The sequence below is a fragment of the Centruroides vittatus genome, unplaced genomic scaffold (assembly GCF_030686945.1).
Source record: "Centruroides vittatus isolate TY-2023 unplaced genomic scaffold, ASM3068694v2 contig_888, whole genome shotgun sequence".
Classification (NCBI taxonomy): Eukaryota; Metazoa; Arthropoda; class Arachnida; order Scorpiones; family Buthidae; genus Centruroides; species Centruroides vittatus.
In genome coordinates, this window is record NW_027122579.1 from 447,491 (window position 1) to 460,948 (window position 13,458).

A 13,458-nucleotide genomic window follows, 5' to 3' on the forward strand; every position below is an offset into this window, starting at 1 on the left:
ATATCAACATTTAACAAACGCTTTACACCATATTTGAATTAAAAAGTTAGAATAAGCACTTAAAATTGTAAACAAGAAATACTGTATTTTGAATATTTTTTTGCGATTTTATTTGGGTTTATGTGTTTAATTGAAAATTTCAGGCATGAATATGAATGCCTGAAATTTTCATATGATACAATTTTATTTATTCATTCATTTATTCATTCAACTAATACACTAGTAAATGTCTTACAGACAAAGGCTTTCCTCCCCTAATAATAATACAGGTATCCTTTGCTTATCGTGGGATTTGAATAACAAGCAAAATTAATTTCAGCAATCTTTTTATATAAGTGGCAGAAGTTTTAATTAATGAAGCTTTAACAGTTGTCTTTACTTAACATAGATATGTTTTTCTTAGCAAGTAAGGTGTTGGTGAATTTGATATTTTTGTCTGAGGATGATTTCTGATATAGATATGTAGTTTAATTACTATAGCTGTGAAATTTAACATTACTGCCAATGTGAGACTGTATTCTTTGTTTAGAAGCTTATTTTAGAACTGTACTTCACATTTTGTTTGTGTAAAATCAAATCAAAATGTTTGAAGATAAAATGCATATTGGACATATTGTACAGGCTTTTTAAGTTTCAAAAAGGATATAATGCTATACAAACACTAAAAAAATGGTGTAAAAAAATTGTATAGTGAAGATGTTCCTAAATATTGGACATGTCAAATGTGGTTTTGTAAGTTTTAGGGCATCCAAAAACATTGACAGAGAGAAATTTCAGGAAGAAATTGTTAAAAATTGACAAATCTTAGTGTGTCACCGACATGATGATTGTGTTTCATATACATTAAGTGAAGAAAACAAACTGAATAGAGTATAATTCTGGCTGACAAAGGTAGGTAGCTGTGAGGTTTTGTTTTATTTTTAAATTAGTTATTTATTTTTATCATAGAAAACTTTTCTTATAAATGACAAAATTAAAATAATATTTATTATTAACTGAAAATTTGTTCAGGCAAGTACTGAGATACCATTGTATTCGATTAACATCATTTTGATATTCATGGTAGCATTGAGAGATTAATTAACTGTGTTTTTCAAGGGATACCCATATAAAACCCAAAACATAATAAGAATTCAAGAATACTAGTAATACAAAATACATTTACAATGATATTTAAAACACATAAAATGTTGGTATAAGAGATGTTTAATTACATAATTTTCTAAAAGAAAAAGATCTTATTGGAAGGAATTTGGCAGCTGATTTAATGTTTTCTCTTCACACTAAATATTCTGTAAAATTGGTGAATAAAATATAATATGAAAGACTAAATATTACATCAACAAAATAGACTTAAGTATTTTCCTTGCTGTATGTATAAAGATATTATAATTTTATTAAGTTAAATTATACAGATTTTTTATTTTTAGCATAATTTTAGAATATATATTACATAATTTAAACCATCATTGTCAAATTAAACTGACAAGTATAAGTTTGATAACTATACAGAATTAAATTAGACATTGCTTCATTTTATTATTGGATTATATATAGGCTGACCATAATTTCTTGATACTAAAATGGGATGGAAGTGCCTTAGCTGATAAATATAGACCCTCTCTTATTAAAATGCCATCATAAAATATAAATGAGCATTATTAACAGGTTTTTAGTACATTATTAATGATATTAATGTGGTGTAAAAAATATGCACAAATCTAAAAGCTTTTATTCTTTTACTTTTGAAAATCTAATAACAAAAAATGATTTTAATGATCAAATTCAAAAGTTAAGTTGATGTAGCTCAAATGATCTGAAAAATCTCATCAAAATAAGTCCATCTGAAAAATATGCTCATTTGATCTGTTATTATTTTGTCTAATAAGTTCTGGTTACTTGCAATTTTGCTTTATAATTAGTATTGTTTTCATGGCTTCAATATTTCATTTTGATTTCACTCATGAATTCATTGGCCAAAAGAGAAAATATTTTTTCTTCAGAAGCAGTAGCTGCTAGAAACAAAGGATTAATGCTATATTATATTATTAAAATCTTGGAATTCAAGATCCTTTCATGAATCTATATATATATACATAAATGAGGATGTTTGTTTGCTATGCACATCTAGACTATTTAACCAGTTGCTACAAAACTCAGAAATTATGTTCATATATTTCAAACTTAAATAATGTCATAGGTCTCACCCCAAAATATTGGTTGGATTTCTATATATCAATTAATTTGTCTATTCATTTGCTGGTTTTACATGTAGCTCCATCTATTGGCAAAAAGTTTATGAAACTAATAAATTAAATATAATTCTTACAAAAAAGGATATAATTTTTTAAAATATCTATTATATTCACTTAATTATTGCAACAATGCTATTACACTATTACTGAGACAGGTAGCACATACCACACGCCTGCATGGAATGGTGTTTTGCCCCTGTATATCGTTCTTTTTCTGTTAGAAATAGAGTCGTGCCGGTTATGTATCTGACTCCATTTGGTGGAAAATTTTTGAATTGAAATAACATGACTTCTGGATTAAACCAGAAGTTCATATATAGTTAATCTGGTCTCCTGCTCTTAAGCTTTCCATATCTGGTCTTGACTTTCATCTATCTATCTACCATTCAGCCAAATTAATGTATGTGCAATGATTTTAAGGCGCAAAGTAGAGCTCAAAGTGTTTTTCTGTGCCGATGTTTATTTTTCCTATTTATGATCATAGTGACATTGCTTCATACAAAACTTCCTGTAGTTGTAATCTGTGTAATGTGCACTTTATTCACGTGTTGAGTCTTATTTCAAATCTGCATTCAGTATGCTTATGCCACAAGTTTCAAAAGTTTTCTTTACTTAGATGATTTTGCTAAGCTTTACTTTTCAACCTGGTTTCATCAGTTTTATAATTGCTTTTATGTAATCCCATTTTTTTAATGGGATTGCATAAAAGCAATTATTCTCACATTTTACAGGATTTTTTAGTTAAACAAGTCTTATATGAAGTTTTCAGATGCAATTTCAATCACAGCGGGACCATCACAACCTATCCACAAGGATGAGTTTTCAAATATTAATAGTAGACCAGTATTAATTAGTAGTTTTTGGCCATCCTTTCTTCCAGGAGGCAGTCAATGTCTACTTTTGGTCAAATTAACTTCAATCGCCTTCTACAACAGCCCTTCTTTCTATCGAACCATTGGTATGGTGGAATTCAAATATGAAAATTGCATAATACAAGACTATCGGTAAGCACAAAATATGTTTTAAGTCATTTTCCAGGATGCCAAGTTTAAATATTTGGTCTGTTTTTAAAAATTTAATTTGTTGGCAGATTACCATTTGATATTTGGCTATGAACAATTTGTTAGAGCTAACAATAGAAAAAATGCTGTCTACTTGACCAATGAAATTGTGCCATTTTATACATCCAAGTATCCTGATAAATGTGACAATGATAGGCTGAAATAACCAAACTCTTTACATGGTTTTAATGTTTCTTATATTACAGTATTTGATTTATATAATTACAGTGGTTATCTTACGTAAGAGTTTATCACACCAAGTGCCAATCTAACACATTTTAAATTAAAAATTCTTTATTCCTCTACTATGCACAATTTAAAGATTTTTAAAATTTGTTACAGATAAACCCTTACGTGAGATAATCTTTGTAGTTATATAAATCAACCACTATAATATAATACAATAGAAGAGTTAAAAGTATGAAATAAGCTAATAATCTGAATGTTTGTTTTTATGTTTTGCCCAGGCAATGCTGGGTTTACTTGCTAGTTATATATAAATTTCTATTATTATTAAAAATAAATTAAAGAACAAATCTAAATTACTTTTTACATCTTTCACCCATAGATGCAATTTCTCCGAGTATATTCTGGATCATTGCCGTTACTTCTTGAACAGCTTGCAGTTTCTCTTTTAATGACTTTTTTTCTTCCTATATTAAAAATTTTATATTTTTAATTTTAATTATTAAAATGTAAGTTTTTGAGAACAATGAAGACTTTGCAATCAAATAGTTCTCAATTCTTGCATTCAACTACTTCCAACTTTACTTAGAATCACATTGGATTAAGTCTAGTAATAATTTTTTACATATATAAATATAATTTTACTATAAAAAGTGAACTTAACCAAATATGATTTTTATCTGGTATAGTTTAAAGAAAAACAGAAAAAAAGGAATTAAAACCTGTTCTAATTTATTGATGTTCAGTTTCATATAAACTTAAAAAATTTTAACTGTTGCATTTCATAAATAAAAATTGTAGTGCTACGCAACTATGTATTATTGTTATTATTATTATTATTAATTATTTTCTCGGTTTCCTTTTTGTATGTATCGGGTTTTCTTGGTTTGTACCGTGTCGCGTGGAATTTTCTTATGATGTCACCTTAGGATACGTGAGAAGCTTTCTGATTGGTCCAGAGTGGGACAATAAGTGAAGCGGACTTCCGGAGAGCGGGAAATATAAATTGAGGGACTCTCACGATTGAGGACACTTTTTGGCTGCTTTTGGATTCGTCGAGGAAGGTTGCCGAGGAAGGGTCAGCAAGGACGTCGGAGTTAGACCGGGAGAACAGGAGTCTAGAAAGGGCGACCACTTTCAGTCGGGAAGCACAATCCGTTTCCATCGTAGTGTAATTGAGAAGTATCAACGAGGGACGTACTTCTGGTGACGTAAATTACGTTCAGGTATCGGAAAGAACTATTAGTTTTGTGAATTAACGTAAAGAAAAGGAACGCTTGGAACTCGAGATCGTGTTGCATTTACTTAACATAATACCGTGATTCGTCGAAGGCTAATATATGCAATTATTGTATAGAAGGAAAATGTGTATGTATATATGTATATAGAGTATTGTAAATTTCGTTAGTTTTAAGTCGTGTATCGTGTAAACTTGAGGGTTAGGAAGCATCTCGCGGTTATTGTACTGTTAGAATAAATTACTGTTGTTTCGCCAAATTCGTGCACGTGTAATTGGTCATTACTTGAGTCCTTAACATACATCCTTATTACATCCGTGGACTTAGATCCATCGGATAATCAACATTGGCGTCCGCGACAGGATATTGATCGGGTTGTTTGTTGTAAAAGGACCGACCAAACGTGCATCTTGTATTAACCCCTCATCCTACTGCCGCTTATATCTGTAATTATAGCCATTGGAATTGTAAATTATATTATTGTAAAACCAAAAGGTTTCGGTAAACTATGGATGAACAAATTACCAGCGGATCTTCAGGGGCAGGGGAATTGGGCAATGTGCCTATTGTAACGGGATTTATGGGCATGATCCCATGTTTTTCGAACCTGCCCGGAGATATTTTAGATGTGAGTAGGTTTTTCCAAACCGTCGAGAACGTCGCGTCGTTGGCAAGCTGGGATGAGACTGTGAAGGTCACCGTAGTTCAAGCCCGCCTAAAAGGTGAGCCCTTGTCTTTATTTTTCGATTTAAGGGACCAGGGCGTCATGAGCTATGATGAAATAAGGAGGGCTCTTATAAAGTGCTTTGGTCGTAAAGAAAAAGAACAGGACCCGTTTGATCAGGTATTAAAGATCTCCCAGAGAAGAGGGGAGAGGGTTTGCGAATACGGGATTAGGATTAAGTCGTTGTTTTCACGAGCGGTGACGCGCAATTCTAATTTAGCGACGCTTCGCGACAATGCTGTTAAGGAATGCTTTATAAAAGGACTACTAGCGGAGATTAGGAGGCAGGTGATGCAGAGGCGGCCGGACACCTTGGATGAGGCGATAGTAAAGGCCGAAGAAGAAGAGGAAATCGAATCGGCCTGCAACAAACGAGGTGGGATAAGTGAGGTATGCGCAAATGTTGAGCATGAAAGGGGGTTGGAGAGAAGGGAAGTACAATTGGGTAAGCGTGTAGAGGAGTTGGAGACTCAAATAAGGAGTTTGACCGAGTCCATGGCATCTTTACTCGAGCACATGAAGGGGAACAATAACCGCGAGAGGTGGGGAAAAGAGCGCCGTTGTTACACGTGTGGTGAAATAGGCCATATTTCGAGAAAATGCAACAAGAGAAGAGGTTTAAACTAGTCAGAGGTCATTTGAAAGGTCAGGCGAATGACCGGTTAGTTAAATTAGAACTGACCAGAAAGATCCACTTGTCAGACCGGGGGTTACCGATTGTAAGAGGTGTAATCCTAGGACGTGAAATTGCTGGTCTAGTAGATACAGGTGCAGAAAGGACCGTAATTAAGAATGAATTGACTGAATATATCAGGCGTGAAAATAGGAATTGGGTGGTCCCAAACAATTCATGTATTAGTGGGATGTCGGGAGCACTCATAAACAGTGATGAGGCCGTAGCAATCGAGTGCTGTTTCCACGATGGGAAAAAGGTATGCACGACAACACCAAGTGTTGGGTTTCCTGAAAGGGCAGGTTACGAGATGATCATCGGGATGGACATTATTTGCCAGCACCCTGGGCTGTTGGTGGGGATCGAATCAGTGGTTAAGGCAGATAAGCAAGGTCGTGAAGGGAGATTTTGTATTAATATAAATAGTGAGGTAGGGGTGGCAGAGGTAGAAAGAGAGGTGTGGAGATTGGATCACCTAGATGAACCGGTTAAGAGGAAAATAATAAATATTTTGAGAAAGTATCCGGACGCTATTGCTAGCGAAATTGCCGAGTTATCTGGCACTAGCAGACATATGCACTCTGTTAGCCTGACGTCGGAACGTCCGGTCAACGTTAGACAGTACCGAATTCCGTACAGTTACTTACCTGGCCTTAAGAAGCAAGTTAGTGAGCTGATAAAAGCAGGTATATGTGAGGAGAGCTCATCGGAGTGGAACTCTCCTATACATGTTGTTCCTAAAAGCTCTGGTGAGATTCGTATCACTTTGGACCTGCGAAAAATTAATGATATAACAGAACCCCAAATATTCCCGATGGCTCGAATAGACGACATCTTATCCCAACTTAATGGGAACAGATATTTCTCGGTATTGGACTTAAAAGCAGGGTATTTCCAGATTCCTCTAGATCCCAAGGTAAGACACATATTTGCGTTCTCCACACCATGGGGAAAATACCAACTTTGTAGGATGCCTCAGGGTGGGAAGAATAGTGGGAGGTTTTTCCAATACATTATGACGAAGATCTTAGCAAAATTTGTCGGAAATAGCTGCTTTGTGTTTCAAGATGATATTGTATTATTTTCACAAAGTTTGGAGGATCATCTTGAGCTTGTCGATCGAGTAATTAGTACATTAAGGGATGAGGGCCTAAAATTAAATCCGAGTAAATGCCAAATATTAGCAAAGGAGGTGAGATATTTAGGACATATTATTAATAGCGAGGGTGTGCGACCTGATCCCAACAATGTTGAGTCGATCAAGAAAGTGGAAACACCTCGTAGTGTAAAAGAGGTCCGCAGTTTTCTCGGTGTGGTTGGTTTTTTTCGGAATTTTATCCCGTCGTTTTCCGATATCGCTGCTCCATTAACAGAACTCACCAAGAAAGGGAAGAGATTTTTATGGAGCCCAGAATGTCAGAGAGGTTTTGAAAAGTTAAAAGAGGCAATAGCAAGCCCACCAATTCTAGCTCACCCGGATTTTGATAGACCATTCTATTTGCACACTGACGCATCTGACAACGCGGCAGCTGCGGTGCTCGAACAACGGCACGAAAAGGGACTGGCTCCGATAGGCTATTTTAGTAGGAGATTTCAAGGGGCAGAAATCAATTATTCCACAATTGAGAAAGAATGTCTAGCAATTGTTTTAGCCTTAAGACACTTCAAATTTTTAATTCTAGGCCAAAAAACGATAATACTCTCTGACCATAAACCCCTTGTGTTCCTTAGCAACATTCAAAATGGGAGCAAGCGTCTGACTCGTTGGATAATGGAGATTATGGACTACCATATAGAAGTCCAACATGTGAAAGGCGTTGACAATAAAGTAGCGGACTTCCTTTCGAGGAACGTTAACGGGGTTCATCACTTCGATGTTGAATCTACAAGGGCTGTAATCCCTAATAGATACGAGATTGGTTTATCACAGGATCGCGATGAAACTTTTGGCCCCATAAAAAGGGATTTACTGAGAAGCCCCGGGAATAGAAATATTGGGAGCTATATGCACCAGTATGTAGTAATAAGCGAATGCCTGTATAGAAGAAGCCTCTTGAAGTCCCGTGACAAGTATGTTAGCCAATTATGCGTAGGGGAGGATCTTGCTAGGGAAGTGATTAAGGCTGTTCACGAAAACAATCTGTCGGGGCATTGGGGCGTGCGAAAAACTATAATTAACATTGAGAAACACTATTATATTCGGAATTTGAGAGAGAAGGTCGAAGGTGTCATTAAGACGTGTGAAAGGTGCCAGAGGCATAATGTACACAAAGGAAAGGCTCCTTTCCAAGAAAACGAGACGGCTGAGGCACCTTTCCAAAAGATTGCTGTGGATATAGTAGGACCTATCCGCACATCGAGCAGCGGTAACCGATTCATCCTTGTAATAGTAGATATTTTCACTCGTTTCGTCGAAGCACACCCTTTGAAGGACCAAACTGCATGGTCTGTGAGTAATACAATATTTAATGAAATCGTTTGTAGGTACGGTGCCCCAGAAGTAATTATTTCCGATAGAGGTACCAACTTTCTATCATCTTTATTCTCGGACTGTTGCAAGTGGTTAGGAATTAGGAGGAACATTACTACCGCTTATCGACCTTGTGCGAATGGCACGTGCGAACGGGTGAACAGATCGTTAGTCGAAATGATAACTAAATCCTCTGACGATGGGAGAGTCGAATGGGATGAAATGATACCTTCTGCATGTTTTGCCTATAACAATTCGCACCACACTGCCATAAATGAGTCACCTGCCTTCCTCTTGTATGGTGTTGATCCCCGTACCCCTAATATCGAATACCTGCCTGATGATATGTCTACCGATGAGCGTAGGGCATTCCTGGTCACGAAACTCCGTGCATTACGGGAAAATGCGAGTATCCATGCGCGAAATTACAACAAGAAAGGAAGGGATTATCGAAGCAAAGGGAGAACATTAGTAAGTTTTTCGGAAGGGCAGAGGGTTTGGGTGAGAAAGAAAGGTGTTAAAGGGAATAAGTTTTCTTATAATTATAAAGGACCCTTTCGGATCACCAAGGTGATAAACCCAACTACGTATCGTGTGGAGGGTTGCAATATGAAGGATCAGGAGACTGTCCATGTCGATCGCCTAAAACCTTGCTATGGCTATCCGATTTGTAATAAGAAAAAAAAGAGGGAGGATAGAGGAATTGTACTGGAGGATGATGATGAAGTCCTGGATGATCGGTTGGTGAGGAGACGTGGGGTGGTCACTAACACGCAAGGTGTTGACACAAGTGGTGTGCAGAAGTGCACTGACCTTGAGGTGCGTAAGAAACCTTATAACCTACGTGAACGCAAAATTGATTTCCGTAGTTTGCACTACGGGAAGTGAGTCGCTTGGGGGGGGAGATATGTAGTGCTACGCAACTATGTATTATTGTTATTATTATTATTATTAATTATTTTCTCGGTTTCCTTTTTGTATGTATCGGGTTTTCTTGGTTTGTACCGTGTCGCGTGGAATTTTCTTATGATGTCACCTTAGGATACGTGAGAAGCTTTCTGATTGGTCCAGAGTGGGACAATAAGTGAAGCGGACTTCCGGAGAGCGGGAAATATAAATTGAGGGACTCTCACGATTGAGGACACTTTTTGGCTGCTTTTGGATTCGTCGAGGAAGGTTGCCGAGGAAGGGTCAGCAAGGACGTCGGAGTTAGACCGGGAGAACAGGAGTCTAGAAAGGGCGACCACTTTCAGTCGGGAAGCACAATCCGTTTCCATCGTAGTGTAATTGAGAAGTATCAACGAGGGACGTACTTCTGGTGACGTAAATTACGTTCAGGTATCGGAAAGAACTATTAGTTTTGTGAATTAACGTAAAGAAAAGGAACGCTTGGAACTCGAGATCGTGTTGCATTTACTTAACATAATACCGTGATTCGTCGAAGGCTAATATATGCAATTATTGTATAGAAGGAAAATGTGTATGTATATATGTATATAGAGTATTGTAAATTTCGTTAGTTTTAAGTCGTGTATCGTGTAAACTTGAGGGTTAGGAAGCATCTCGCGGTTATTGTACTGTTAGAATAAATTACTGTTGTTTCGCCAAATTCGTGCACGTGTAATTGGTCATTACTTGAGTCCTTAACATACATCCTTATTACATCCGTGGACTTAGATCCATCGGATAATCAACAAAATATTTGCTTTATTTAAAACATATTTATGTATTTAGCCATTTATTTACAAGGTGTGTTCAAAAAGTTTTAGGAATGGTCAATAAATCAATATACATTAAATAAAAAATATCAAATAAATTCCTTATAAAATAATCACCTCAAGTTTCAATACAATTTCTCTGAAAGCTGATTTTTAAAATTTTTTCTGAATTGGAGAATTCAGAAAAAAGTTTAAAAATCAGCTTTCAGAAATCATAGAATTTACTTCAATACCTCACGTTAGTTCTATTGACTAAATCTGTTTTTCTTTTAAAGTTGTTGTTTTAAAAGGAAAACAGATTCTATATCCAAAATATTGACTCAAAGTCATTAGGAGCTAGACTGGGAGAATCAATAGAACTCATATAAGATGAATAAAATGAAAATTTTTTTACCCTGAAAGAAGCTGACTTTTCTGAATATTTCCTGAATTGACAAACCATTAGAAAAGTGTATTGAAGCTCGTGTTAGTATTGTTCAAAATAATTACCCTATTATTATTTTTTTGCACACTCCTGAAACTTTTTGAACACATCTTGTATATAAGATATTGAAAGTAATTTAATCAGTTATATTGTATAATTTTTGCTTTTGAAAATTTCTTCAAATAAATTATCATTTGAAAAGACACTCCAGTAATTTTTTAGGCATTTAATGAGGAATCTATGAAGATATGTCACCGAGAGATCTTAGAATTATCTTTATCTCTTTTCTAATTTGATAGTATCATCTACATACAAAATACGTGATTATCTATGGGCAGTTCCATGGCTAGTTTCCTTTCTGAGTTTCTTGTAAGAGCTTGAAAGTCAACTTATTCCTATTTTTAGGATGAGTATATTGTACTACACTAAATATAATGGTTTTGATGTTATAGTTTCTAATTTTTGTTTTTTTTTCTAATTAAGAACCTATTCATCAGCTATTTAGCACAAAAACAGAACAATTTCATAAAAATATTATAAATTGAAAATTTATTAAGACAAAAGTTTAAGTCTTCATACAAAACATCATTCACAATTACATGAACACACATTATCATGGTCAAATTTTCTTAGTCTCTACTTCACCTACATATATATAAATTAATTAAAAATCCTTTTGCTGTAGAAAAGGATTTCTGCATGAAAATACACTGTGAAACAGGAAATCTAACAAGATTACTCCAGTGACTAAATAAAGATCTATGGCCTAAAAATAATCCAGATGTTACAGACAACAAATCTTATTTTACACTAAATGGCTCTAAATGTGGAGGAAATAAAAGTTTTTACTGTGAAAAAGCAAAGGGTATCATGTCAGAAGTAAAGTTCAAGCATCATGCAAAATTCCCTACAAAGGTTTTGGTATAGGTCGGGTATCCAACCCGTGGCCCGCACAAGGCTCAAAGCAAGTTCCAATGTGGCCCAATAAACGTGTAAACAAAACCGACAAACTGTTTTATTTATTTATTTCAACGGCATAAACTCAAAAAAAAAAAAGTTTTACAAAGCCATAAACCTTTATACATATTTTATTTCTGAGTGGAAAGGAAATATTTTCAAATGAGGAAGGAATACTAAATAAAGTTGGAGTTGTGACTCAATGGATTATAGACCCAAATTCGGGGAAAGGAGAGAAAGGACAAAAGATAAAAAGTAGCGAGAAAAGTTAAATAGACCTTCTGTTATGCAAATATTGACCCTTAATTTTCCAACCTTCCTCACTTCTTTTATCTTTTGTCCTTTCTCTCCTTTCCCTGCATTTGGGTCTATAATTCTTTGAGTCCCAACTCCAGCTTTATTTACTATTCCTTCCAGTGTTGCAAGATTTGGCTACTTTGCCCCAAATTTGGCTATTGTTTTTTTAGAGTGGCATAAAAAATATCATTTGGCACACTGGCTACTTATTGGGCTACATATTATTTATAAATATATTAGTTGAATAAAAATGCACTTTAAAATGGTGTTTTGTCATTTATTTGTATCTCTAATTAATAAAAAAAACAACTATTTGTGTTTTTCAAATAAATTTTTGTTGTCTCCTTTATGATAAAGGAATTTATCTATTTCTAAGTAAAGATTGAAAGTGTCTGTAGAAGTAATTTTTTAAAATATTCTTTTTTGTGATAAAGTTTTAATACTTATTACTATAATCTAGACATATTAATCTTTAAATATACAAATATATTTAAGGATTGGGCCACAAGTATATTATATATACTTGTGGCCCACAATTCTATGACTTCTTCCAATGTGGCCCAGAGGAACAAAAATTTGGACATCCCTGTTATAGGTAGTTATAAGCCTTTGCAGGTGGTCTTGGGTTTTCATCACATCACCTAAACTTTGCATTAACACAGAAGTATATAGCAGCACTGGTATGTAGTACATCATGAAAAGACTAGTCCCATTCTTGAAGAAGAACTACCTGAATGGAGATTTATGTTTTGGTTAGATGTCTCACTATGCTAAGACACAATTTCTACCTGACCAACATAAGATTCAGTACATTCCTTGTAAACAAAATGTGCCTAATGTACACAAATATATTGGAACCAATCAAGCAGTTTTAACTGTTGGAAAGCCAATTCCAACACAAAACTTCATAAAAACGTTCAAAACAAGCTTCATCATTTTATGACTGAGGACTTCCAGAACTTTTTGAAATAAAGGAAAACAGAAGTTTGAAAGACAGCAGACCACAGAGTAGGTTTGTTTTGTTAAACTGAAAGACTGCTCAAACATGTTTTCTTTATTTTATATGCATTGTTCATTTTGTAACCCCACAACTTCTAGGATAAATTTATTTTCATAGTCTCAATTTTTTAATTTTATTTGAATTTTTTTACAACAAATAACTTCATTAGGAGTTATAGGCCTAAACTCATAACGATTATTTCTTGTGAAACTTATCAATTATGTATTAAGTAGCTGTTTGATAAATTTACTTATAGAAAATAATTAATATTTATTACTATTAATTACTATTTGCTTTCACAGCATTTCTGTAAAGTTTGTTATAGTGACTACCAAATGAAATATGCATACTGATGTTATTGACATTAATAATAATGCTAATATTAAATGTTATGTGTTACTAATATTTTATACTTTCATTTTAAGATTAAGGTTAATTAATGTTATTATCTTATT

At 34.4% G+C, this 13,458-nt stretch overlaps 1 protein-coding gene across 8 annotated transcripts in view; it reads right to left on the reverse strand.

Annotated features, from left to right (window-relative positions):
- LOC136983798 (multiple C2 and transmembrane domain-containing protein-like) overlaps window positions 1–13,458 on the reverse strand; it is a 122,112-nt gene that overhangs the window by 9,263 nt on the left and 99,391 nt on the right. For 7 of the 8 annotated variants that reach the window (XM_067280650.1, XM_067280651.1, XM_067280654.1 and 4 more), the window contains one exon: window positions 3,863–3,969. In XM_067280650.1, coding sequence (XP_067136751.1) covers window positions 3,863–3,969 — 107 coding nt within the window. Of the gene's footprint in view, window positions 1–3,862; window positions 3,970–13,458 lie in introns of those variants that run through there. The other variant, XM_067280655.1, reaches the window with a different exon arrangement.